The 27,415-nt window shown below is 43.0% G+C and overlaps 2 protein-coding genes across 8 annotated transcripts in view; one reads left to right on the top strand and one right to left on the bottom strand.

Moving 5' to 3' along the window:
• Positions 1 to 14,074, top strand: part of SHC3 (SHC adaptor protein 3) — a 59,071-nt gene extending 44,997 nt beyond the window's left edge. For all 7 annotated transcript variants that reach the window (XM_050329663.1, XM_050329664.1, XM_050329660.1 and 4 more), the window contains 5 exons: positions 331 to 484; positions 1,444 to 1,540; positions 2,447 to 2,641; positions 4,875 to 5,170; positions 7,992 to 14,074. In XM_050329663.1, the coding sequence (XP_050185620.1) occupies positions 331 to 484; positions 1,444 to 1,540; positions 2,447 to 2,641; positions 4,875 to 5,170; positions 7,992 to 8,120 (871 nt within the window). In that variant the 3' untranslated portion in view covers positions 8,121 to 14,074. The remainder of the gene's footprint in view (positions 1 to 330; positions 485 to 1,443; positions 1,541 to 2,446; positions 2,642 to 4,874; positions 5,171 to 7,991) is intronic.
• Positions 14,075 to 17,387: 3,313 nt separating this feature from the next.
• Positions 17,388 to 26,966, bottom strand: S1PR3 (sphingosine-1-phosphate receptor 3). The gene is made up of 2 exons (XM_050329667.1): positions 26,868 to 26,966; positions 17,388 to 21,895 (listed from the first exon to the last, which is right to left on the bottom strand). The coding sequence occupies exon 2, from the start codon at positions 21,711 to 21,713 to the stop codon at positions 20,568 to 20,570; it is 1,146 nt and encodes a 381-aa protein (XP_050185624.1). The 5' UTR covers positions 21,714 to 21,895; positions 26,868 to 26,966; the 3' UTR covers positions 17,388 to 20,567.
• Positions 26,967 to 27,415: the final 449 nt, after the last annotated feature.

The raw sequence follows: 27,415 nt of genomic DNA, 5'->3' as shown, positions 1-27,415 counted from the left end.
AGAGCCTGGTCAGTCAATCAACTCAGACTATTACAAGTGCTATTGTAGGGTTAGATAAAACTGCTTAATTCAATTTGTAGTGGTCTTTAAAGCTAAGTAAAAATATCCTTTACTCAGCATAAAGAATTTTATCCATTGCAAAGGAGGTTTAGATTAGTTTGTCTAAACAGAGAAGGTCTGCTGCATGATCCATTGTTGCTTCCTAACTTATAATGGTAGCTGAGTTGTCCAAATAATACACAGTAGTGATCCCCTCACGGGCAGTCTTAACCTGATGAGAATATCTGTAAGTGCTTTACAAGCGAGGGGCAAAACAAAGCTTCCTTACAGGATGCAGAGTTTTGAGGACCCGTGGACGGAGGAAGATAACGAGGCAACAGAGCATCCCTATTACAACAACATCCCAAATAAAATACCTCCCCCTGGCGGCTTCCTCGATGCCAGGCTCAAAACGAGACTTCCCACTGCCGCAGACACAGCTCAGGTCAGTGCAATTGCATCTCTGCCATCCTGCTGATGGATGCAAAACTTTTAAAAGACACGTGTTTTAAGATGGGATTTACGTTGGGAGCCTTTGTAGCTCACAGCCCTTCATGTATGGCCAGTTTCCTTTTGAACGGGCATTACAGACCTAGGTGGGGGCAATGCATTAGGCAGCTTCAGAACAAGCTAAAGGAGGTGAGTTCCTTGAGGTTTTCAAAGGTTAACCAGGTTCTAGGAGGAGAATACATTGAGGGTAAATATAATTGTACAAACCATGTGTGCTTCAGAGAGCACAGAATCCTGTACACTAACTGGGAATGATTTAATGCAGAATCACTTAAACAATCCAGTGCAGTTATTGCTAACAGTTCATTCTGTTAATTCCTAGCTTGGTTTTCCACCTCGTGTTGAACTAAGGTCAGCTTGGATATTTCTACCAACATTCTTGTCAGAAGTCTGACCACAGTATCAACATGGTCACTTAAGGGGAGTTTTCAAATCCAGCACAACTCTGCTCAAGTCCAGATGCCTGTAGACAACATCCTCCCTTCAGTGCCCAGGTGCCTTCCCTGGTACCAATGTGGGTCTTTCAGCTCGTGGTTTGAAGTGTGCTGGGGCTGTCTTCTGGTCCCAGGCATGTTTCTGTGGAGTGCTTTTCCCAGGAACAGTGTGCCAGGGCTTGTTATGTGAAAGAAAAATGTACTGAAAGAGGTGATGCATATCCCTCGGTATTGAGGAGGTTAATAAAAGCAGGAAGTAGGGAAGTATACATAAATATCACTGGTAATATCTTACCCTCACACAAATTTATTTGGGTTATCTATATTCTGATACCATGATGAATCAGAAAGGAAGAGTGTGAGCACACAGAATACAGCCAAGGAAATTGTCAGAGCCACTGATAATGTATCTGAGCATTTTAAAGGCAATTGAAAATTTCCTTGCACATGTCCATTCTAGTCTGCAACAGGAGTGGGAAGAGAGCAAATTTATTATCAGAGCCATCACTTAGGAGACAAATCCAGTGAAGAATGGCATCATGAGCCTGTTACACAAGGTGAGTTTTGCTACTTTTAGCTGTAATACTTCAGGTGGTCTTGGGTGGGCAAAGCATGTGAACGTCTGATGCCTCTTAAAGCAGTGAACTGCATCTTTTTTGATAGGTTCCCTTTGTCTGAGTTTTAGTGTTGATACCAGTAAAATGCATTTGTTAATTACCTCTGGATAAATTATTAAACGCATGCCTACATAAAATATTTTCTTTCTGCAGAACTGTTCATAAATAGAGTTGCCTGAATCTTCATCTTCCTAACTTTCTATGTCCTAAAACCCTGTGATATTAAAAGGCAGACTGCATGGTCTGTTCTGAAAATCTGACCTACTGGGGTATATGCAAGATGGAATTTTTAAAGGAAAGGCCTAAAGTGAGAAGTTTCATTTGAAATGTGAAGCAGTGCTCTCTGCTCCAAAAATAGCAAATAATGTATAATGGGAGTTTTTGTTGTTGTCTATAAATTCCAAGTAAACCACCTCAAAACGTGTTAAATTTCATCTCATCCACCTTTATGTGACAACTTTCTGTGTTTCTAGAGACACTTTCTTTTCAAATGCCAGAATATGTTTTCTGTTGTTAATCTGCACAGAGCTGAGGATTTTATTCCTTCTCCTCCTCTCATGACTCCCCAGCTGAATGTAATTGTTGAAACTGAGTCTTTATTTACAAAGGTTTCCTTTCCTCCTGAATAATAATGCCCCCTAACTCTCATTGAAACACACTTCTGAATCCATTAATCAAAGTCTTTTTTTCTACTAGATCCTGCAATTATTGACTTTACATCTCCCATTCCAGGGAATTTTAAACCTGTAGTAATGTGGTGTGGTGTTAATTGGTCATTATACCAACACTGTTTTGTCAAATAGAAAAAAAAAAAAAAAGAGGAAAATAAAGTCTTGAATTTTCTAGGATCTCTGGATATCTGTAGTTTGCCTGAAAAGAAATCAGAAGTAATACCAACAGCAGAGATGCCAACATATGTAAACACCCAGCATATAAATATAGACGCTCTACTGGCACTTCAGGCAGATGCTGAATGTACCTTCAGTGGAACAACAGAGGAGACCAAAGCAAGCAGCCCAGGAAAGGATCTGTTTGACATGAGTGAGTTCCCTTCCTATTCACTCCCTTTCTAACAAACGACCCAATATGCTTATGCATTAGTTCTGAGTTTAAATTAAAAAAAAAAAAAATTAAAAATTTCTGAAGTTTGGTGTTGCTGCTGTAATTATGGTGAATTTTAGAATTCGTGGTGGTTTCATATCGGAGTGAGCTAAAACAGGGTGGCTGAAGATTTGAAGCTAGCCTGTGTTATGTCTGAGTTAAGGTAAGTTGCAGGCTATGTTATCCTGAACATCACGGGCAACTATGTCAGAAGAAAAATAAATCAGGAGCCCTGTCATATAGGGAATTCAAGGAGAGTGGAGGAGTGGATGGGTGGAGAACCAGCTCCAGCCTCTCCTGTGAGTATTTTACTAGGAAGTCAAGGTATATAACAAAAGCTTTGTGCAACAAGGAATGGAAATTAAAAGGCTGAGTTATCTCTTGCACGGGGTAGGCCTGGTATCCTATCTATTCCAACTTTGAAGTCCGCTTTTCCTAAATTAGAGTTATAGCCATATACCTGCAAAACAATGCTTTAAGCATCAACCACAGTTTGATGTTGGTGCTACCAATAAACATTGTTTCCAGCCTTGAGGAGATACTTAAAAGGAAATAATGGGGAAACCATGTGATGCACAGAAAAATTTCTTTGTTTTTCTACATTTCCTACCTCAAATAAATTCCTAATATGTTGTATTTAATTCAGTTTACAAAATTAAAAGGCAGTGAGACAAAGCAGCTGGTGCCTATATGTTATTCGTAAAATAACGCATCTACATTTCTGTTATCTCAGCATAGATAAAACTGTCTTCCTGGCATTTTTTGCTGAGGTATGACTCTATTTCCATAGCTTGGTGGGATTTTGGATTGAAAGAAAGGGGGAGGGAAAAAAGTTGAGAGAGTATCTGTCTCTGAATATAAATCTGAAATGAGAAAAGTATGCGGTCTGAAGTCAGAGATGTTAATTTTGATTTCTAACATACCATGCCCTTAAAAACATGCATGTACTTACTTCTATTTTTTACACATTATTTTCCTAAAAAGGCGGAAAATTGATTTATCATCTTCCAGCCTTCATAAATCTTTACCAGTCATTGGATCATCAGCGAAAAGTAGTATTAGAAAATGTGCCAGCTTAGGTTGGTGTTTGCCAGGCTAAACACGAGTTGGGCTTAGTGCAGCCTGCAATATAGAGAAAGCATATTTAAGCTGCCTCTAATACCTGAGACATCAATAAGCTGTGGCAGCACGGTATTTACTCCATTTCTCTGAGCTAAATTAACCTCTCTGTGGTCCCACACAAGCTCTGTGCTCCTCGCTTCTGAGCAGCCTTTTCAGAGCCGCTGTGCTGCTTGTACCTGGTGCTGCCCTGCAGATGTCCTTTTGCAGGCCCAGTGGGGCACAGAACAACACTTCTTTTTAATTTGTACTGGTGGAACAGACGAAGGTCGTGCAAGGGAACATACCTTCCACTAGGTCAGTACAGCTCGTAACGAAGCACCCACCGACACGTTTGCTGTTCCTGGAAGACTGCTGGGGTCTGTAATGACACATCCCTCCATTCAACCCTGCAGGACGGAGCTCTGAGTTTGGGATTCAGCTGAGGTTTTTAAAAGAGGTTTCCCCGAGGCTGATTTTGGCCAGGTGAATGGCGCTAAATGTGTTAACCTTTGTCTATTTTGCGAGATTCTCTTCCTAGATGGAGGCTGGGAGTAGGCTGAGTGGTACAGGTGGCTGTTCCTTTCTAGACATAGCCTTGGGCTGGAGACTCAGTAATGGATAATTTTTAAATGAATAAGTTGTTTGAAGAAAGACCAGATATGAGTATAATGACATTAGCTGCCCATATGATGCAATTTATTTGAAATTAAACTGTCAGATATACCTAGCAAGACTAAAGGAGAGCTTTGCCTGGTGCCAGATCATATAAACACAGCTGTTGACAATAGCCACAGCTGAAATAGAAACAGTACCTTTCAAAAGCTCCTGCAGAGGTTCACTCTGATTTTTATTGGTATCTTTCTATGCATAATATACATTTTAAACACGTTACACTCCTCAGTCTTAATATAATCCATAAAACAGTAAGTCTCTTAGTATATCTTACCTTTTTTTTTTTTTCATAAAGGCAAGTGGCTACAACGCAAAACAAATCCATTTTGAAATGGCTGGAATATCACCATTTTGTTTTACCTCTGAATGATCTTGCTCCTGTTTCTGTCTCCATAACCAGAACCATTTGAAGATGCCCTCAGGAATCAAACTTCTGAGGCCATGATGAAGCAATCCACCTCCACGGGATGCACCAGTCCTCCTCCATCCAGGGCAGCTGTCCGGACTGAAGCTGAAGAGCTGAGTGCAGAGCCGTGGTACCAAGGGGAGATGAGCAGGAAAGAAGCAGAACAGCTGCTGAAGAAATGTGGAGATTTCCTCGTGAGGAAGAGCACCACGAATCCCGGCTCCTATGTGCTGACAGGCATGCACAACGGACAAGCCAAGCACCTTCTTTTGGTGGACCCAGAAGGAACTGTAAGCACTGGCTCCCCACTAATACCTGAGGTTTCTGGCTCTACAGGTTTTCTCTAAATGTGCTTAACCTTCTTTGCAGCTTATTCACATCTGTTCATAGTTACTGCCTTGTATCTCTAGTATGCCATCACATCTCTGATTTCCTCCCTGATGCCTAGCAGAAGACACACTGCATGATTTCTGCAGATTGCAGGGAGCCTTAGGGACCTGATTCCCAAACAAGACCCATCTCTTTGCTGTACAAGGACTGCCTTGGTGGATGAAGGGACCCTTCCCACAGCAGGATTGGAGAGGTCAAGGGAGCTATAGTTTTATGTAGCTATGTTGTCCTGCTTCTGGGGAGGCTTAGTCTCTGCTAAGGGATTAAAATCATTGTCCTGAGTTTTATTCTTGGCTCCTGATAGCTACAAGTGGATAACTCTTTTTCCTCCGTAAAGGACGACTTTAGATAACCAGCCCCAAAATAAGTGAGAGTTGGCCTGCTGGCATCTCTTTCAGCTGAGAAACCTGTGGCAGAATTACATCAGTCCTGCAGAGTCTGTGGTGAGGAATGCCCATGGTGCTTCTTGCTGTTAGTCACATTTGTCACATGAGGTCAGTCAAAGGACGGTTTTGCACTTTTGAGGTGCCAACTGCCCCGTCCTGGGCTTGACGGGGACACCAGCCCGGGGCAGTGGCTCTGAGCCTCTTGGGGGGCAGCCTCCCTTGCTGAACTTTTGCCAGCAGCTTTGTGGCTCCTGGAACAAGGTCCCCTAATTTTCCCTTTAAGGTAAACCCACAAATAGCTGTTACAGGGTACTGCAAGGAAAACGCTGCTGTGTGACGTGGCAAGAGCAGGGATGCGGTGTCCCAGCAGGAGCTCTGCTGCACTGCTGGCTGGCACGGAGTACTCAGGTCCAGCGATGACTTCCTGGACATTTTCCTCCTGTGAAGGGACATTTTCCTCCTTTTTTGCACTGCCTCTAGTGCGTCTCTAATTTGCTAACCTCCTTGTTTGGGGACCTGCTTGTTCTCTGCCCCTGTCTGTGATGTGCCATCGTGGCCCAAATGGCCCTGAAATGCCTTGCTCAGGAGGCACCATTCCAGAACAACAGCTTTTCTGAGACGTGTGGGATCCTGACAGTGGCTTCTGAGCATCCCCATTTGCAACTTGTCAGAGTGGAGAGTCATCAGTAAAACGCCAGTGTGTGACCAGCTGCAGCGCCGTGCCAGCAGCTTGAATTTCTTCTGCGTGGCCTCAGTGTGATTATTCCTAAAAACCGACTCACACAAATGCTGCCTGAAAATTCATTTCACACACATTACCCAATGACACAGTTACAGCTCTTAAGGGTGTGTTTTCAGAGCAGAGTTAACTGCCCAGTTACTCTGCTCCCATCCAGCGAACAGAGGAACAAAAAGAGTAACAGGAGATCCCTCGTTCAGGTGCTTAAAATGGAGGACTGCAGGATTTTTTTCTGGATTTAGAATGAGGACTGGAACTCTGGTGATGGCAGGTTACTTGTGTTAAGAAAATCTCAGAATATAGATACAGAAAGGCACTGCTTTTTTAAAGACACCTTTTCATTTTGAAAACGTAGCTTTGAATTTAGAGAAAGTTACTTTTCAAAGCAGTGTGCCTCAGGAATGCAGAGAGCCTGTTGGTTTCTTTCAGTGACATAAGTACTTGGGGACTGAGCAGACATCAAAATTCTTTGTTTCTGTTTTTGTTGGTTTTTTGTTTTGTTTTGGTTTGGTTTGGTTTGGTTTTACCCTGTGACATCCTGTGTTGAAGTTTACAGGAATTTTGCCAGGATTTAATGTCGAAGATTGAAGTATTTCAAGAGAGGAGCCCACCACAACATAAACTGGCTTTGGAAAGTTGCAACAAAAGTTGTTCTCTCTTCCTGAGAAAAGTTCAAGGAGAATAGATGACATTCCTTACTCAGAGCAGTGCTCACAGGCATTTTCTTGAGGCAGCGTAGAGCCAGCCCAATGCAAAGCTTTACTTTAAAATATGTTTGCCAGAGTGAACCTGTGCGCTCTGCCTGTATGCCAAATTAATTTTAAACATAGGAAGGAAACGTTTTGTGAACATGTGGCTAAATCATTAAAGATTGTCTTGTAATTTGGATTAATTTTTGGCCTCTCCTGATAATTTTGACTGTTTTAACTTGCGATATCAGTTTCCTCTTTTCACAGGAGTAATCACAGGTATGTTAGCAGGATGCTAGAACAGAGGGTTGGTAAGTGGGCTAGAAAAGTGATGTTCCCTGCCCTGAAGTGTTTCAGTTCCAGAGCCACAGGGACTTTCTGTGCAGCACGGGGCAAACACAGGCTAAGCACATGTGGTGGCTGGATCACTTTTGGGGAAGGAAACTTCCAAGTACCTGAAGAAGAAGGTCTCTGTAAGGAAAAACACAAAATTGCTGAGGTGCAGGGAGAAGTTGGGTCCTGACATATCTGGAGGGACAGCCCTTCCTAATGAAAAAGGTGCAAACACTTAAAAGAAGCAGATGGTCTCCTGAAGAAGAAAAGTTGATCTCAAAAACCTGACCTACAGTGAAGCAAAATGTTGTACAGAAAGCTTTCAAGCAGACCCAATCAGAAAGAGTAGACTGACCTGTGGGGTTGCTTGCAAAATGCCTGTTTGGTGAGAATAGAGAGAGCAATAGATAAAACAGAAGCCAAGAAGGATAAGCACCAAATTTCCATCAATTTTGGTGGGAGAACAATCAGTCTCTAAAACATGATTGTGTCATTATATTCTTAGACAATTTTAGTGTGAAGTTAAGGAGGAAAGTACTTTTTAATCTATACTCTTGCATCCTTTTTTTTGAAGGTTCGTACAAAAGATCGTGTCTTTGACAGCATAAGTCATCTCATCAACTACCATCTTGAGAATAATTTGCCAATAGTTTCTTCAGTGAGTGAACTCTGCCTGCAACAGCCTGCTGAAAGGAAACACTGACTCCAGATCTATTTTAGGTTTTGTAACTTGCAAGCTGTAACTGGTAGGAATTGCAGATCTAAAAAAAAAAAAAACCAAACATGTATATTAAAAAAAAAAAAATCATATTCACATATACTTCACCAGTATGTTCTCTTTGTGTTTGAGAAGCCCCATTTCATATGGTACACTTGAAAATTCTCAGTTCTTTATGTAGACATGAAATCACAGCAGAGAGCTTTCTTAAAAGTAATTTCAATAAAATTGTTCAGATTCTCTAATGTGACTGTTGATAATGTATATATACATACCACATATATAAATACAGTATATATTTATATTTTTTGAGTCAGTCAATTGACCGTATAGAACTATCTTCTGTGTCGTGTGTTTTTACCAGAAAAAAAAATGACAATTGTGATTGTTCAGATAAAAAATAGAATTCAGCAGTCTCAGTTTCTTGAGAAATTTATTACTAGGAATCTTATTTCTGATTTTACCTAAGAAGCACAACTATGGGGATTACAGGTGGATTATGCTAATTTACCATGGTAGGAGTCTGAATTCAGCAGCTAGTATTCCAGCTCAGAAATACAGCATAAAATATTTTTGAAAGCATTATCCACTTATGTCATTGATATCAAAGGATTTTATCTTTCTGATGTCGTTTGAATTCTTATATGATGATACTCGAAACATTTGTATCTTACTTTAACAATGATTTGTTGTGATCTCTCTGTGTATGAGGTGTGTGCTTTGATTTTTCTAATGATGTTGTAACAAGATATTGTAATTTATTAATTTCAGTGCTAAGGTTATTTATAAGTAGTTCTCTGCTTATGGTGAAGATCTAGGTGTCCTTGACAAACAGTCTCAAATGAGATGTTGCATACTGAGTAGAAAAGTTCAAATAACTTGTGTGTAATAGGCTTAATCCAAGATGCACATGATAGTTCAAAGACATATCTGAAAAATCTTTTCTTCTTATGAACGCTGAAAACTATCCCAGCTCCGCGGTCAGTTTTGCAAATTTTGCCACTTGCACTTACCTACCAAAGCATAACTCCATTTTGGCCTTCAGCAAGTGATAGGTATTGCAAATACAACTGTTTTCCTCCAAACATCAAGTTTAAAAAAATACGCATATACTAAAGACGCATTTCTGGCAGAAATGACCTTGGCTTCTGGTACTGGGAAATGCTTTAAGGGACGATTGTACTATCCACATTTAAGCATTATACGAAGTTATTTTCCCATTTTAGGAATCTTATTATGAGTCAAATTCAATAGACACAGTTCCTGTAAAGACAAAGCTTGTGCCAGAGTCAAGATTTAGCCTTCAGCAATCCAAGGTCTTCTCTAGCACCAGTCTCTCAAATCAAATCTTCAGATTTGATTCATAAAGACTTGGCAGGGTAGAGTCCAGGTTAAGCAATTGCCTACCCTGCAGTAGTCAACACTTAGATGTACTTAAAGTTGGATTTGTTTCTAAGAATTGGCTAAGTTTAAAAATTTGTCAAGCCATAACAAAACTGACTGAATGACTCACAGTACATTCGGGCAGGACCATGATATTAAAATTCTGAAATAATTTTCTTGTATCTTCTGCTTTTAAATATGGTGAATTTGCAACTTGGGAATTGGATTTTGGCTAATCTCAAAACTGAAAATGATCAAGGCACTTGAGACTAATCAAGTAGTCTGTGCCATAAAGATACACTTGATTCTATAATCAAGACATCCAGAAGCCGAACTAGGACATTAGCAAAGAAAATACTTGTGATTAATATTACTACACATAGTTTTTATTTGGTGTTTCTTGATCTGGGTGGAAGCTGAGAGCAAAGGAGAGAAATTAAGTGCTGCATTGGAACCCAAATCAGTATGGCATTAAATTTAGAGGAACTCTTAAAATTTGGTTTTACTAGATTGGAAGTTGTAAGGAAACGTGAACAGACTTTGTATCCCAAAGTAGTGTTCACCAAAATCACTTTGAGTTTCCGTGTCTCACCATATTCCACTTTGAAGTATCTCAGTTGCCACTTTTTTTTTTTTTTTCTCCTTAAATAACACTTGTTATTCCATGTTCTAACCTTCCTGTAGCCATGTTGTGGAAAGCTTTAAGTGTGAGATCAGTACCTATAAGAGAATGTGTCTTTTGTTCTTTTGAATATTTCATATAATTTCAGAAAAAGTTTGATGCATAACCCCCTTAGGTGTCTTGAAAATGCCCACCTGCTGCCTATGTCTGTTCTGGATTCCTAAGTATTCTGGAAAAAACTGACAAGATTTGGGTGTATGAATTGAAGGCACTAAACATACACTGAAATAAACATCTAAATTTTCTTACCATTGTCCTAGCTGTAGCTTTAATAACTTAGCACCCACTTAGCTGGATGCTTTGGAAATTAAAGCACCCGGCAAGGAGACAAGGAATGAAATAGCTTGACAGAAATACTAAACGTCCCAGACTACATTTCACAGGCTCTGCCTCCAGGAAAATGTGGCTATTTTAAGCTGCTCTGTCAGCACAGCCAGCTTGCACAGCTTAGCCTGTGCACTGATTATGCAAAGGTTGCATACACCTTGATCAGGTGCAGTTTGGTCCTGGATAGCAATAGTGCCATTGGGCTGTGACAGTGCCCTGCTGATGCAATGGGCCAGCAGATCCTGTCTGGCCAGGTGGGAGGATCCAGAGGCTTTCCTAAGTCATTTGGGAGCCAAATGATCTCACAACTGTCCCGGAAGGAAGGGAATGTGTGCCAGCCAATGCTCTGTTTGCGGATCCTAACATGGCTTTCCATCTGTCACTCTGGTAGATTCAGCTTCCCTCTTTATGAAAATGTTAAAAAAAAACCTGTATGGCCATTTGGATGGCAGTTCCAAACCTGTTACCATTAGAGTCAAAGTCCATTTTAAAGTGAACCTGACAAGATCTAATTGAACCTGCTAGAATGGCTGGGCTCATTTCTGTGAGGAACCAACACTGACAGCAATTTCAGAGATGTAGAAGTTATGAGAGAGGCTCAAATGCTGTGTGATTGGCTGAAAACCAGACAAATAACAGCATAATAATGGGAGCCTTTTAAAGTTTGCCTTCGATTTGGATCCCTCCACCTTTTGTTATTGTTGTCTTGTATGCAGTCTCAAGGGCTACACACTTGATGGTAATTTAGTGCCATGGCTTCAAGAAGTGAGATTTTACTGAAAGAAAAGATTTTCTAGACTCAGTAGAAATTACTGAGATTAGGCAATATTATAGTATCCTTTGGTATTTTCCCAGGGAATAGATGAGAAGTCAAACTGAAACTAAATATCCTGCAAGGCTGTTTACATTGCTTTTGAGCCCTATCTGATTATGAGTTTTGCTTGCAGTTGTTTTGCAATTATAGAAATTATTGGCAATGAAAACACACTCAATTCCTTTAAAGGAAGAAGTTTTAGAAGTGCTTCTTATCTTCTTCACTTATAAGTGAAGTTATTCTGCGTACTTTTATTGCAGATCTAGAGTAATTATTAAGATAATAAAATTTTCCAGTGATGCTGGCAGTGGTAGACTGGACATCTAGGTACAGTCACCCTTTCAATTATTTTGGATGCTTCAGAAGCAATGAAACCTCAAAGGTAGAAAATGTGATTTGAAAAGTGAATTACCTTCTGACAAAACGCGAGTTTGCTCAGAGTGAGGACTCCCAGCTTCCCTTCCCTAATGCAAGGAGGGAATGTTGAAATTGACCATGCCTGTCTGGTGGCCACAGAAGGAGATGCAATTTCCATGGCTTAGTGCCTGCCTTCCTGCCCAGGGCTTTGAGCACACAGTGGGGATAGAAGGTTGTACAGGAGTTTCACTCCACGTCCTACAATTCACAGTGGAAGATAACACTGGCTCTGCCAGAAACCCCTCTGCCAGACATGTTCAGTAAAAGCCTGAGCAGAGGACGCAGTCCTGGGACCAAGTCTTGTGTGCAGAATTGTGCACTGTTGCTGTAAGAAAATGTTTAACATTCTGGTAAACATCACCTGCCAGCACTAAATTTTCTATATCCTGGGTTCATTGTTTTTTACCTCTGTGGAATAATATGCTCACATTTCTTATCATCATAGTCCTCAGGCATCACGTGCAACAAGATGAGAAGAGTTTTTAAAAAAATTATGCCAGAGAGTGATTGCTGCTGGCACGTCAAGTGCCAGATGCCAGCTACAATGTATTAATAATAGAATTGATGCATATTTAGATATTTGTAAGTAGCAAATGTTCCATTTGAAAACTAGCAGAGTTTTGCAGCTTCTAGGAAATTTGCAGCTCTAAGGGGGATATTTGGAACATGTGAATATTCTGACAAAAGCTTAGAAATCCTGCTTTCAAGATTTTGTTCTTGTTTTCCAATGTCAATCTGAAGGAAGTGGTAGAACCAAGAATTTATATTAAGCAAACCACATTTGCATAAATAAAATCTAAACTGAAGTAATAGACATACTTCCCTTTTTATCTTCCAGAGAGTTTCAGAATATATCTTCATAAAGTCCAAATTCAGATTTACCTCAGTGCACTGTCAAAAACATCTTTGTTTACATGGTCTTTTTGCCCAAACCGAGGGTTGCACTCTTTCACAAGTCTGTGCTTGCTCAGAGCTGCCAGGACATGGGCAAATTCCTACTAAAAGCTCTGTGATCAGCTGTACCTGACTCACTCAGACATAGTGTCTGTGGACACTGGTTATGTCTGCACTGGATGCAGCTGGAATGAGGGCAGGCCTGTGGAAAAGATAACAAGGCAGTACAATCTGCCAGCAGTTAACCAGAGCCTTGGATAGAGAACGAGAAGCCGTGCTGGGAGGGGAACCTTCAGGGATAAGAAAATATGCAGCCTGGAAACACGACCCAATAGGCATGAAAGCTGCTAATGAGAATAGAGTGCTGTTGCCAAATTGCAAACATGCTAATTGGTTGACGGGGTTAAAGCAGAACCCCTGGGGATGCAATGCCTACTGCTCATCTCTTATTGAGACATTTATGTTCATAAGCCCTGATCTGTACCTCTGCATGCTCCAGCAAAAGCATCTCGTATGGCTTCCACTGAGAAAAAGCAGGGCTAATTTTTTTTTTTTTTTTTTTTTTTGTCTCAGTGAGGGGAACAAGGTTTCAGAGCTATACATTTCTAGCAAAAGCACCATAAAAAGACTGTTTAAACCTTGTATGACAACAAAACAGGCTGTGGAAACCAAAGCTAGAAAGAAGCGAAAACTGGATGACTCATTCTGCTACCCCAATGTGTAAGAGACAGTGCGGATGACTCAGAAAAGAAAGGTAGCCTCAGATTTTGAGATTAAGATCATGAAGATCAAATAAAATCCAGGTCAAATGAAAGATTTTTTTCAGCAGGTCTCCTTTTTTTTCCTTGAGGAAAAAACACCAAACACATCCAGGCATACTTTAGTTCAAAATAAGTGAAATTTTCTAGTAAATGAGGAATGTAAAGATTATAATTGATATATATTTGTGTCCTTTGTGTCTGGATTGGTGTGATAACTGCTTTTCAGTAAAGTCCTGCAGAGTTAAACCTTGAAAGAAGCCAGGTTTCTTCTTTTGAGGTAAATGTTTTTCTTTGCGTTGTGTAGGCAGCAACAAACAGAAATAAAAAGTGACTATTTTGCTGTGAAAGGGACTTTTACTGTACAATCATTATTTATTAATATTTATTATTTTTAGAAATATTTTTAAATGAGAATTGCATAAAAAAATAATGTATGTGGAGATATTGTGATAATTTATACTCCCAACCACTTTTGTGAATTTCAAGTTTTTGCCTGTCTGCTGATTGTGGTATTCTGGCTCTAGAGGAAAATTTTGTCTCTGAGGAAGTCCTTGAGCAACATAGTTTGGAATATAAGTGTCATGCAACTGTTTTCTGACTATTCAGTTTGTATATGTTTAACCAAAGTAATAAAACAGTGAGCACCACTATGAGATTGAAACGTGTAATAAAGTGGGCGTGAGTCTGTTCTCCTGCACTCGGGTTCCCTAAAGGCCTCAATTGTTGGGTTTGGGTTTGTCTGCTGTTTGTTTTTTTAACTGACCTGAACCGAGGCCCATTTTGTAGCAGAACATGTGCCGTTCTGCAAGGCTCACCTAGATTTTGAATATGAACAAATCAATGAATTACTCAATCCGGCAGAGCCAGGGGTGAGAAACGTCAGAGGACCAAATGGCACATGAGGACCTGGACCTCAGTTTCAGTGACCTCATGCCACAGGAGCACCACTGACTCTGACAGAGGCAACGCCGAGTTCAGTGGGTTTGTTTTTGACAAGCACCATCTTCATGATGCAAGGAATGGTTCCCACAGGCCCTCTTCCTGAGCCAGATAATGCTCTCTCCTGGAAGGGCAGTTTTGCTGCTTGGCACACTGAACAGGTGAGGATAGGCAAGGGCAGCCTACTCCGTGGTCTTCCCGTGGAGACAGTGTATTTGGGGAGAGGGGAATGGCTCCATGTCAGCAGGAAGCTCATCTGGTCTGGTGTTCCCCGAATCCTCTTCCTCCACTGACCAAAAGTCTCCCTGCAAAGGCCCTCCCTTCCCCCCTGCCCTTTTGGAGAAAAGCTGAGCCTGGCGATGCCATGGGAAGTTGTGCTGCTCTCAGGCAGAAGAAATGCAGCTCTGAAGGGGGCAGGAGTACCTGCTGTGCCTCTGCACCCCTCTGTGCCTCTGCACGGTGCCTCCAGCCCAATTCTCCTGCTGGGGAGGGACTCAGGGTAGTGGCAAACAGAATCCCCCCATCACTGCTGCTGTGCCTGCCCCCTGAGCTGGGCCATAAGGAGGGAGTGTCTCCAGGCCCAGAGTGGCCCAGGTTCCCCACCTTTAGCTGGGGGACACCAGCACATCCCTGCTCCCCAGCAGCTGACTGCCCATTTTCGGGACCCTGGCTTTTTGGAACCTGGCACTTTACCTGGCACAGGTGTGTTTTCTGTTTCCTTACTAGAGCAGCTGGAAACAGCAAGCCTTGCAGGCAGCATGGCACCCTCATTATGGTTGATCCTGGCAAAACGTGCCTTTCCAGGGAGCAGCCACGGTGGTGCAGCTGGAGCAGACAGCCCTCCAAGCAGGTGGGCCTAGGGAACAAGCCTTTTTAAAGAAAGCAGGGGGCAAAGCCTTCTTCCAGCCCTAGGGATCATCACCTTCAGCTGCACAGCATTCCCATGGGTAGAATCATGGAATATTCTGAGAATATTCCAAAGGGATCCGTCAGGACCACGGAGTCCAACTCCTGGCTCTGCACAGGACACTCCAAGAATCATACCATGTGTCTGGGGGTGTTGTCTAAATGCTTCTTGGACTCTGTCAGGCTTGATGCTGTGGCTGCCTCCTGGGGAGCCTGTTCAGTGCCCAACCACCCTCTGGGTGAAAAACTTTTTCCTGATGTCCAACCTAAACCTCTCCTGAGTTAGCTTCATGCCATTTCCTGGAGTCCTGTCACTGGTCACAAGAGTGAAGAGATCTGTACTTGCCCCTCCACTCCACCTTGCCAGGATGTTGAAGGTCACAGTGAGGTATCCTCTTCTCTAAACTGAATGAGCCAGAGTCTGAAGCCACCATGTGACCTCAACTGCTCCACAGATGGTTTACCCTGCAGACTCTTCACCATCCCTGTTACCCTCCTTTGGACACTCTGTAATAGCTCAATATCTTTCTTATATTGCAATGCCCAAACCTGCACACAATATTGCAGGTGAGGCCGCCCCAGGTCAGAGCAGAGCAGGACAATCCCCTCCCTGGCCCGGTTGGTGATGCTTTGCCTGATGCCCCCAGGACAGGGTTGACCCTCCTGGCTGCCAGGGCACTGCTGACTCATATCCAACTTACCACCCACCAGAACCCCCAGGGCCCTTTCTGCAGTGCTACTCTCCAGCCTCTCATTCCCTGTCTGTGCACACAACCAGGGCTGCCTTGTCCCAGGTGCAGAATCCAGCACTTGCCCTTGTTGGACATCACATGGTTGGTGATTGCCCATTTCTCTAATTTGTTGAGGTCCCTCTGCAGGGCTTCTCTGCCCTCAAGGGACTCCTCCCAATTTAGTGCCATTAAACTTAGTATTCCCTCAGGAATACTTAGGAGTCCCTTGTCCAAGTCATTACTAAAGATGTTCAAGAGAACTGAGCTAAGGATGGGGCCCTGTAGAACCCCACTGGTTGTCACCAGTCTGATGTCACCCCCTTCACTGTAATTCTTTGTGCCTGACCTGTGAACCAGTTGCTCCCCCACTGTGTAACCTGGTTATCCAGCTGTGTGCTTGGCATTTTGTCCAGAGGGATCCCGTGAGGGACACTACTGAAACCTTTACTGAAATCCAAAAAGATCACACCAGCTGGCTTCCCTTGGTCAACTAGATAGGCTGCCTTGTCATAGAAGGAAATCAAGTTTGACAAGCAGGACTTCCCTCTCATGAAGCCCTGCTGGCTGTGACCAGTGACAGCGTTGCCCTCCAGGTGTTTTTCAACACTTCCCAGAATAATCTTCTCCATCACTTTACCAGGCACTGCAGTGAGACTGGCAGGCCTGTAGCTTCTGGGGTCCTCCTTCTTGCCTTTTTTGAAAGCTGCGACAACATTTGCCAGCTTCCAGTCAGCTGGGACCTCTCTGGATTCCCACTCAAAATTCATCAAGAGAGCCTTTGTGACTACATCAGCCAACTCTTTGAGGATTCTGGGATGATTCCTATCAGGCCCCATAGATTTGAAAGGATCCAGCTGGAGCAGCAGATCCCACACAATTTTAGGATCAGCTGGGAGTTGCTCATTCTCACAGTCGTAGTCCTCCAGCTCAGGGCACTGAGACCCCCTTGGTCCATCATCCGTGTTGAAGAAAGAGGCAAAGAAAGCCTTAAACACCTCTGCCTTGTCTCTGTCCCTGTTAGTAAGGTGACCATCCTCATCCTGTAACAAGCTTTTATTCCTACACTGCCTTTTGCCACTAATATATTTGAAAAAACTCTTTTTATTGTCCCTCACATTTCTGGCCAGCTTCATCTCCAGCTGAGCCCTGGGCCACATGAATTTTCTCCCTGCAGCAGCAAGCAGCATCTCTGAATTCTTCCCATTTCATTAGACCTCTGGGCATACACCTTTCTTTTTCATCTTATTTCCAATAGATCCCTTTCAGCCAAGCTGGCCTTCTGCCTTTGGAGTATTGCCTTCAGGCTCAACGCTCAGCATTTAAATGCATGTTTTCAATAGAAGGCCAAAACCTATTTTACAATTCTTTGAAAAATGACTGCTCCATGACAACTTTGGCTCAAAGGTTTGAGTTCTTTTATTAAAAGTTTTCAAAATGTTTATGGTACCTAATCAGTGGCAAATACTCTACAAGGCTGTTGGCAATAAAAGACTCTTGGTAAGCAGCTTGTGAAAACCTTTATTTTCTCCATAGGTGGCTGGGTTAGCATTTATTTTGTAATCCAGAAAAAAAACCCCAAACATTCCAATTAATGAAATAATATGAATGAAAGGTTAAGTGCCCTTTGTAGCCTTTGCTCCACATAAAACCAATTGAAATGGAGACCTTATTCAGTTTTTTGTATGCTCAAATCAGCTTAGATGGTAACAAGCTTGGATTCTGGGGTGTGTTTGAAGGAATTTTCTAATATTTTAGGGTTAAAGAAATATTCTCCATCTTCTCCCAGCTTCAAGGATACATCATATTCTTGGTTGTTTAATGTCCACTGCTGTTAAGCTCTTGACTTGTCCTATTTTAAAATTCTGTTCTGAAATCTTCCACGATACATGCCTTACGTAAAACTTCCCAGTGGAATGTGCCCACTGAAGATTGTGTCAACAATAGGGTTTTTTTTTTTGTTTCTCTTCAGTCCTAGGTATTTTGTAAATTATATTATCAGTGTTATATTTGAATCTTGGAAGCCTGCTTTAAGTACAGCAGGAAAGTGAACTAACAAAATATCCCCACAGCTCCAAAATAAGAAAAGGAAATCAAAGTAGAATGGAAGGTTTTTGTACTGACGGGCAATCCCATGGCCTCCAACAGTGGAGTTGCCTGAATTACCAGTACCTTGCACCAATACTGACAATAGCTAAGGATAAAATGCAAATGATAAAGCTCACTTTTCTTGGACTATGGCTATTAAAAACCACTTCCCCCCTCCCCCCCAAATAGCAAGAATCACGTGACATCACTGACATGAGGGTTGGTGTGGGTTCAGCTACCCTGTTTTCTCAAACCTTTGTGTTCCTAAGGCCTGTCTGTTGTACAATAGCAAGGAATGTTGCCAAATGCCACCACCATGTGAACTAAGTTACAAGTACACAAATATCTTAGCTGGCAGTTTTCAAAGACACAGCCTCAGGGAAGAACTTCTACAATGCAGCCAAAAAGCAGTGTAAGACCTAAAACCCTAAGCAAGCCATGGCAATGCAATGTCACCATTTCTATTTCTCACAAAGTTACAGAGCCTGCAGTCTGTATCTGCAGTCCATATAGTTATATCACGCTTTGCTTGGTTTAGCTTTTCATTCTTCTCTAAGTGCACTGCTTTTCAACATTTTTGGTAGAAATTATTTTGTATTTACTACTCTCTTTCACAGTTATTTCACTCAAATACAGTTCTTTGTTCTTACACACTCTTCTAAAGGCATAAAATATTTACAAGCAGACCGTTAATTTGTAAAAGATAATCACAATGCAAACCTCTACATTTTAAAGGCTTTTGCTACACACATTACACAGCTTACACACTACACATATTTGGGAATAGTCTAATGCTGCTGCTTTAAATGATTAAGACCAGATTAAAGCTAAGGATGAGCTCTTTCAGGCTGTGCGTTAAAAAAGCCTCAATTACTTCTGATTGTGCATAAGACAAGGTGTGTCTTGAGACCTTAAACACAAATCTTTGAAAGAGCCCAACAAAGACATTCTTACTGAAAGACAACGGGAACTTGTCTCAGAATTTCCTGCCAAACTTCACTGAAGCCTCCAGCCATAAAGGATTATTGATGGAAGTGCCACGGGCTGCCTCCATGAGGACTTGAAACCAGATGTTTATGAAGTCTTAACCACTCTGGGTCTCAGGGAACCCTTTGACACTGACCACCATTCTGTACCAAGGCTGGTAACGCAGTGACGAACCGAAAAGTTGCTTTCAGGCTTCTCTGGAACAGCCTCTCAAAAGGCTGGGGCTGGGGCTCCAGGTCTTCCAAACCAACAACCTTTCCTTCCAGATCCAAGGCAGGGTCAGGCATAAATGGAGGTATGCCCTTCAGTATGATCCTGTTGTACCGCATCTTTTCTCCTGTATCTGCAAAAGTGTCCGGAGGTGATAGAAGTGCAGGGTCCCATTGACAGAAAATGGGATATTGTCCCACTTGCTAAACTTCCCAGGGAGAATTCCTGACACAATCCCATGCTGTGGTGGTGCCTGGAAAGAAGGAACTCCATAGGAACCCACTGTGGTTCATTGCTTTCTGAAATGATATGTCTCTGTTTCAAAACTGAAGGATCTCAGCTCAGGTAGTGCATTCACAATGTACACAGGTTTACATAGGTTGGACATAAATTTTTAAATACACTGAAAATAGTAAGCAGAATTATATGCACTGAAACAGTATGCGAATACACATTTGTTACATGTGTATTGTGGGGTCACATTTTGACTACTTTAAATAGCAAACATATATGTCCTCTCTCAATGGCTATTTACTACTGCTTAAAATGTGTTGTGAAATGCCACAGTGACAACTGACATATTGTCTTTCACTAAACATGAAAAGTTTGAATAACAATGAAAAAAAAAAAAAATACTGCATTGATATGACATGTTAAAGTTCCTGACAGTTAAAAGTTACTACTTCATTTTAAATATCCCCATTGAAACACATCTATTTGTATAATTAGTCACCTTACACTGTATACTGCAATACAATGTTTAGCATATTGTAAACTTTTACCAAACAATGAATTTTTAGTAAGAAATTGTACAAATATACAGCTATTTATACCACATATATATAAGGCCATTAACATAACAGCAAGATACATATAGAGAACTAAATTCAACATTACAACATACGTAATGAACTCTTCTCCCAGCTGACAATAATCGGGTTTATTTTCCAACCATCAGCAGTCTTTAGTGAATCTAAAGTTTCTAACAGGTTTTAGTGATGTCTTCCAAAACCAGTAAGTGCCAAATACAGTCTCAGCATGCAATGCCATTGTGGTGTGTGATGTCCTTAAATGAACACGGACTCTGTCCTGGCTGTTGGGCAACATGAATCGTTTTTTTCTGCATCAGGTGTGTTACTGAATGATCACCCCAAACACATGATTGTTGATAAATAAGTCCTCAAAGTTAAATAAGTGGTTAGTGTCTTCCCCTGTGATTTAAGTGCATGAATATTTAAACTACACTTGTAGTTTAAATCTAAAAGCCACGGAAAAGTACTTGTCTTGAGGAGTCCTTTACTTACAGAAGTTCCCGTTGTGAAATGAAGATTCATTTTTCTCGGCGACACACGAGGGAACGTTCATCGGTGGGAAATCTTCCTTTGGCTTCTGGGTGTTGCTGCTGCTGGACTTGCTCCGACTGTGATCCGGTGTGGGCTGAATAGGCAAGGATCTGGCCACCTTGGATTTCACCAGGCAGCCACAAACAAGGCGAAAGAAAGCGCGGCGCATTTCCTTACTGGCCAGGGTGTAAATGATTGGGTTCATTGCAGAGTTGATGACCGCCAGAGCAATAAACCAGTTGGCTTTGTACAAGACAGAGCACTCCTTGACTCTGCAGGCCACATCAATGAGGAACAGGATGAAGAGCGGAGACCAACAGGCAATGAAGACGCTCACGACGATCACGACAGTCCTAAGGAGCGCCATGGACCGCTCCGAGTTGTTGTGGTTGGTGACATTGCGACTGCTGGACTTAACCAGGATGTAGATACGGGCATAAAGGATGACAATGGCAACCAAAATGGCTATGAAGATACTGATGCAGAACACAACATACTTTTTGGAGTACAGAGGCAAAATTGTTGAGCAATCTGGTAAGTTGTTTATACAGTTCCAGCCGAGGATGGGTAAGGCACCCAAGGAAATTGAAATGAGCCAGCACGTACCAATGAGAAGGAACACTCTGTATTTTTTGTTGGCATCGTAAGGCCTCATTTTAATCATGGTTAAATGCCGCTCAATAGCTATTGCTAGCAAGCTGAAAGTGGAGGCTCCCAGGGCAACAAACATGCTGCCTTCCCTAATGAACCAGATTGTGGAGGATAAGCTCAGAGTCTTCTTCCCAGACATAAGAATGTTCACTTTGTAAACAATCCCAGCTAAAAGATCACAGAGAGCTAGATTGCCAATGAAAAAGTACATGCGGTTGTGAAATTTATTGTTTTTCCATATGGCAATCAACACCATCAAGTTTTCCAGGACTATGAAACTACATAGAATCAGAAATGCAATAGTGGGCAGGTCTATATTATCAGTTGCCTTTTCCCTTAAAATAAGCTTTCCTGTGTAATTATAATGCAGTACAATTAGAGAGTCCATCTCTTCACTTCCTTGAGGGCTGACAAGAGCATCAGGTGGCATGGTAACTGCTGCCATCATTTGTTCCCTGGTGGATGCTGGACTTCTTCTCCTCAGTATCACCAGAATATAGTTCCAATAATTTTCCACAAGAGGGAGATCAAGCCACGTTCCTCCCAGCACTCCTCTGGGCGGGCGTTGTGTATCCCCAGCTCCAGCAAACCTCGCATATTAATTCGGCAGAGTGGCTTGCAAACCAGGCTCTGAAAGCAAAACCAACAAATGCAACATAAGTATCACCATCTTCCCGTGTCAGTTCAAGCTGCAAGACAGACCCAGGAGCCGAGAGAGAGGGACAGTGACTGTGACAGGAAACTAAGGCAGAGCATCGCTGCATCCCTGCCAAGGTAGCTGTAAGGTAGGTAAGTCCAGACACAGTTTGGCTGCAGAAACACAAGGGCAAGGTAGAGAACTGCTCAAAAGTGTTTCCCCCCCCTCCAAAATCTCTGGTCCCAGCAAGCCTCAGCGTGCACAGCAAACAGGTCACTGCTTCTCCAGAAGACCTGGGTGTACATGGTGCTACCAAAACACCACCCAACCATCACTGCCTGAGCAGCAGCAGGGCAAACTCCCTGCTTTCTAAGCTTGTTCTTGTTCCCCACGCAGACTCGAGGTAGGAAGGGTCCTGAGAAAGCTGGTGTCAAGTCTTGATGCCAGCGTGCATGTTGCCAGTGCCCAAAATAACTTCCCTCCCTTAATGGTATAAAATTGTGATATTTACAGTTGAGAAGATGCAACTGAAGAAAGTCAGTCGTCATAAAATCAATCCTAGTTTCCATTCAAATTAGCTGGATTTCTGCTACCTTTTTAAAAACAAACACAGCAAGTCATATTTTTATAAGTATTCATTTTCTTTTTGGTTCACTTTACTTTTTTTTCCCCCTTTGCATATGTATAGAAATCATACATTTAAAGTTTTTGTGTGTGTGTGGTTTGGTTTGTTTTTTTTTTTAAATAAAAACCAGTTACACGCAATTTAATTATCCTTCTCAGAAATTCTGATTTTCTTTAAGTTACAGCTTAGATTAACTGCAATGTTTTTCCCTGGACTTTGAGGTTCCACTTTTGCAGCAGATCCTCCATACTCTTTTTCAATAAGTATTGGACGAGACCTGTAATCTTTGTAAAAATATCAGATGTCAGAAGCACTTACTGTTTTATCAAAAATGTAGCATTTTTGTCACTGCAATGAGAATCAGGAATTGTGCCCCAAATGTATGCACTGAGGATGAAAAAACAGTCAATATTTCAGTTTTCTATGAAAACCAGGATGGGGATGAGGAAAGAATTGGTTTAATCTGAACCAAATTTGTAATTTTTTTTTTTTTTCTGTGAAAGGTAAAAAAATAAGAATTTGTGCTGGACGGGAGGATACTTTCCATTGGCCCAGAATTAAGTAGCTTAGTTTGGGGAACTTTTTAAGAACTAGAGCTCCTGACCATACCATCTATTTACTCAATGAGTATTTTCCTAGCACATCAAAGACACTTTCAAAGGGCAGGTATCAAGGAAAGAGAGGAGGTAACTAGATATCTTTAAGATCCCTTCCAACCCAATCCATTCTATGATTTTATGATTCTTTACAGGTTTCTGAAGACCAGAGGAATGTGTGAACCACTGCTGACCCAGCACTCTGTTTGTGGCACTTAAAAAGTGAGAAATACATTTTCAAGTGGCTCTCAAGAGGATGAGGGGAGGAGCAAACCACATCCCAGAGGAATGTAAAGGGATTTAAATGGATGACCCACACCCTATTTTTCCACTCTCTCTTTTCCTGGATTCCCTCCTTCAGAAAGGACATGATCTGACAAAAGCCTGCAGTAAATTGACTTGAAATCTTTAGTACATACAGGATGTTTTAAAATTATTTTCTGAGAAAATAATTTGCTATTTACCCATTGTTATTTCCCCACTCTAGTTCATAGTTCCAAACTGTGCTTGGTGTCCTTGGTCCTTTTTTAACTCTGAAGATCACAGCAACCACCTCATTCATTTCCCAGAAGCTGAACTGGGCCCTCGAATTGTTAAAACTCTTTTCTGAAACATGGTAACAGCGAAGCTCTCAACAGAACAACTTCACCTCAGCTAAGGTTCAATGTAATTGTAATTCACTTACAATCTGCACACTGTTATCACATAAATTGTCACAGCCTTTCATTGTATTGGCTTATAACAAAATCCCACTGTGTCCATATGAATTGCAAGTGCTTTCCACTGTAAAATAAACAATTACATTTGACTAGAAAAGTGTTTGTTAATAATAGCTCAACCAGCAATACTCACCAGGCTGGCTGATGGCTGCCTGAGAGAATAATATTCCTAACATTTAAGAGCACCACATATAACAAAAATAAACGTTTCTGGAAGTCTTTTTCAAGCGAGTTATCACACTGGTCTATTATCAAAGGGCAAATACATTTCTTTCTGTGAAGAAAATTATATGGCATACGTAGGAGTTTATCAGCCACAACTCAGCAGATGCAAACTGCCATGACTCTACTAAAGGCAATGGTGCTATACCAGTTCCCCTGGCTGAAGGCAAGGACGATGCACTCAATCAGCAGAAATCACACAGGGTCCCTGCCAGTGTTCGTAATTACTCCTCTTAAAATTATTACAGCAAAAAGTAAGTCTTTGCCTGTGACAGGTTAGTGAGAAGGCGGTGAAGGTTGTAACATTACTGTTTGCCAGGGCTCTCATGGCATGAGTATCACGCACAAGCCACTTGGAAGTTAACATAAACAGTAACGCAATGAATTAAAATTTATTCTCTTCTGGCAGCAACATTTCCAAGTAATACCTTTCAGCCATTTCAACCCTTCTCTTGTTTGTCTCCAGCTTTGTAGCCAGTAACTCAGAAAGCCTTTAACAGTTAGAAAAATTAATGTTGGTTTTGCATTATAATAACAAGACAGCAACAGCCAGGTCCAGGATAACCTGTGTCACTGCTTTGTGACAGTACCACGACTTACTCTGCAAAACACGTCTGCCCCAGTCACACACTGGCTGCAAAGTATGGACTTCAGTCCGGAATATTTAAAAAACAACCTGAAGAACCTGCCTGTGGCATGTTGTTTGCCCAGCACTGCCATGCTTGGGTACCTCAGCACCCCAAGCTCTTGAAACCACCGGGAATGAGTTTTACTCCCTCCGAAGCAAAGCAGGGGATCCCTATCGCTCCACCACCAGGTACCACGGGAAAGATAAAGCAACCCCTCTGCACTGCAGGGGCAATCCGGCCACACCTCCTCATGGATGCGATGGCTACAACAGGGATCTCTAAATTACTCACACAAAGGCAGTGGTACAGTGTCAGGAACCACAGTCATGTGGAACCACAACCACGTGGAGGGCAGAATTCAGCTGCCTCTTCCAGCTATTTGGCTTCCTTACTCCAAGGGTGGAGAGAGGAGTTGGGGTCAGCCATGAACAATAAGGTATCCCCCTCCTGGGTAATCTCCTGACCCACCCCATATTTTGGGGTTTCTGCAGAGGTTCATGTGGTCTCCTGCAGAGGTCAAGGATCCTAGGAGGGTCAAGTACCCTTTCAAGTTGGAGCAGGGGCTCTCTACCATGGCTCATAATCCTAGATCCCACTGGGGTCTGTATGGTCTCTCTGCCACATATGCCATGAAAAAAGCAATGCTGTGTGGAAGGCCACAATCCCATGACCTGCCCTATTGCAACACACACCTCCACTGTCCTCTCCAGCTCAACCACATAGTGGTACAGGCAGAAACTCAGAGTCATATCTCTCACCAGCTCTCCTGGCCTGCAGTCTTCCTCTGGGAACATGCAATTCCCAATGCCAGGAGGCATCGGGGAACTTGTGATAATGGGGATGCCAAAACCCTTCAGCAACCATCTCCAGTACATCTCTGCTCTCTGCTTCCAGCAGGCACTCTGGTTAAGTGTCCCACGGGACCTGAGGGCTTTTACCAGCTCATGAATCACTGTGTAGTTTACATCTAAGAGAAATGAGAAATTTCTTGTTTTCAAAAGAGTGAACCCAAGTGCTCTCAATTTTCTGAAAGTCAAAGCAACAAGTGAGAATAAAGTGAGAATAGAACTTAACTTTTCACTACCTACTTCTGCCTGCACAAGAACGCATAATGCTATGCATTCAGTACACTCACTGTAATTTGGCCAGAGTTGTATTTTCCTGCTTTCCAAATAGTCATGAACAGACTTGACCAAAGAAACTGGATGCCCCTTCACCAGCACTACACATATTGCAGTTCTCCCTTCTCTGCCACCTTCTTTGGCCACCAAAGACAATTTTAAAAATGGCAAAGAAAATAATACATATCCAAAGACAAACGTTTTTATATTTTATGTGTTTGTACAGCCCTTGCAAATAAAGAGTAAACGTGAGTAATTTATCAGGCAGTCTCATTAACAGAAAAAGCTTTTCAGAACAGCAACACATTTCAGTATACAGTTCCACTGAAATTAAGCTGTGCTAGATGTAAATGAAGTTTAGACAATAAACATCTGCTGCAGAACAATGTCTTAGACAACTCGAACGTTAAAAAGATTTTCTATTTAAGTGAATGTGCTGGCAGTTTACAGCCTCAGAAAAAACAAATAATTACTTTTCCTGGCTTCTGGCTCGTAGATATCTGTTTGAATTTTGTAATTCCGAGTAGCACACATGCACACCTCCTCACTCCAGGCTGGTTTAATTCTTGCACGTTAAAGGGAAGTCGCTTGGACTTCTTTCCCCGTCTCCCAGCACTCCCAGACCTATTTCCCCCCCGCTCCAAACTCCGGGGTTCCGTTCACAAACTTCCACCCGAACTTTTCCGGGGCGATAAACACCTCGCCTAAGTCACACGAGGCGCCCGCGGCGTGACCGCCTCGCAGAGCAGACACCATTCCCGGGGCTCCCACGCGTGCCGCTCCCTCCCCGGCAGCCGGACCGGCCCCGCGCTCCGGGCCCGGCGGGACGGGCACGCCGAGCCCTCGCTGGCCGAGCAGGACGGCCCCGACGGGCGGGAGGGGCACGGGCCGGGCCGTCTCGGAGCCCCGAGCTGCGCTCACCCCGCGGCCCCCAGCGCTCCGCGGCCGCCGCATCCAACCCCGCGGCTGGGATGGGATAGGATGGGATCACCCCGGCCCTGCCCGCCGCCAGTCCCCGCAGCCGCCCCGCCCGGGCACCCCCGGCTGACCGACCTCCCCTCCGGGCTTTCCTCCGGCGCGTCCGCCCCCCCCTTCGGGTCCTGCCTCCGGCACTCCGCTCCCGCTCCGCCGACACGGCCGGACAGGCTTCGCTCCGCGTTCCCTGCCTGCCCCCGTCCCGTCCCGTCCCGTCCCGCCCCGCCTCACCCCGCCCCTTGGCCGCTCACCGTGCCCCATGCCCCGGGGAGCAGCGCCGCCGAGATGGATGCTGCCGGCAGGGCTCGGCCGCGGGCAGAGCGAGGGGTTTAATTCCTGCGCGGCGAGAAGGGCAGGCGGGGTGAAAATGTGAGACGGCAGAGCCCGCCGGCGGGTATTTGTATCGTCCATAACAATGCGGGGTGGAGGGGGGAAGTTCTGGGTAGGTCTTACTCAGCTCGAGCTATTATCGCGTTCGAGAGAGGTTTTTGCGTGTGTTGCCTCTGCCCCTCTGTCTCCAAGAACGAGACCTTCAGAGACCTTGAATCGAGAGGCACACGGTGAAGAAAAAGTACTTCTGGTTTTGACCCAGAGCTGCCGATTACATCGTGTTTCCTGGTAAGGTA

Source organism: Myiozetetes cayanensis, unplaced genomic scaffold (genome assembly GCF_022539395.1).
Source record: "Myiozetetes cayanensis isolate MyiCay16 unplaced genomic scaffold, myiCay2020 scf4, whole genome shotgun sequence".
NCBI lineage: Eukaryota > Metazoa > Chordata > Aves > Passeriformes > Tyrannidae > Myiozetetes > Myiozetetes cayanensis.
Note: the sequence above shows the minus strand (reverse complement) of the source record. Positions and strands in the feature narration are given on the sequence as shown.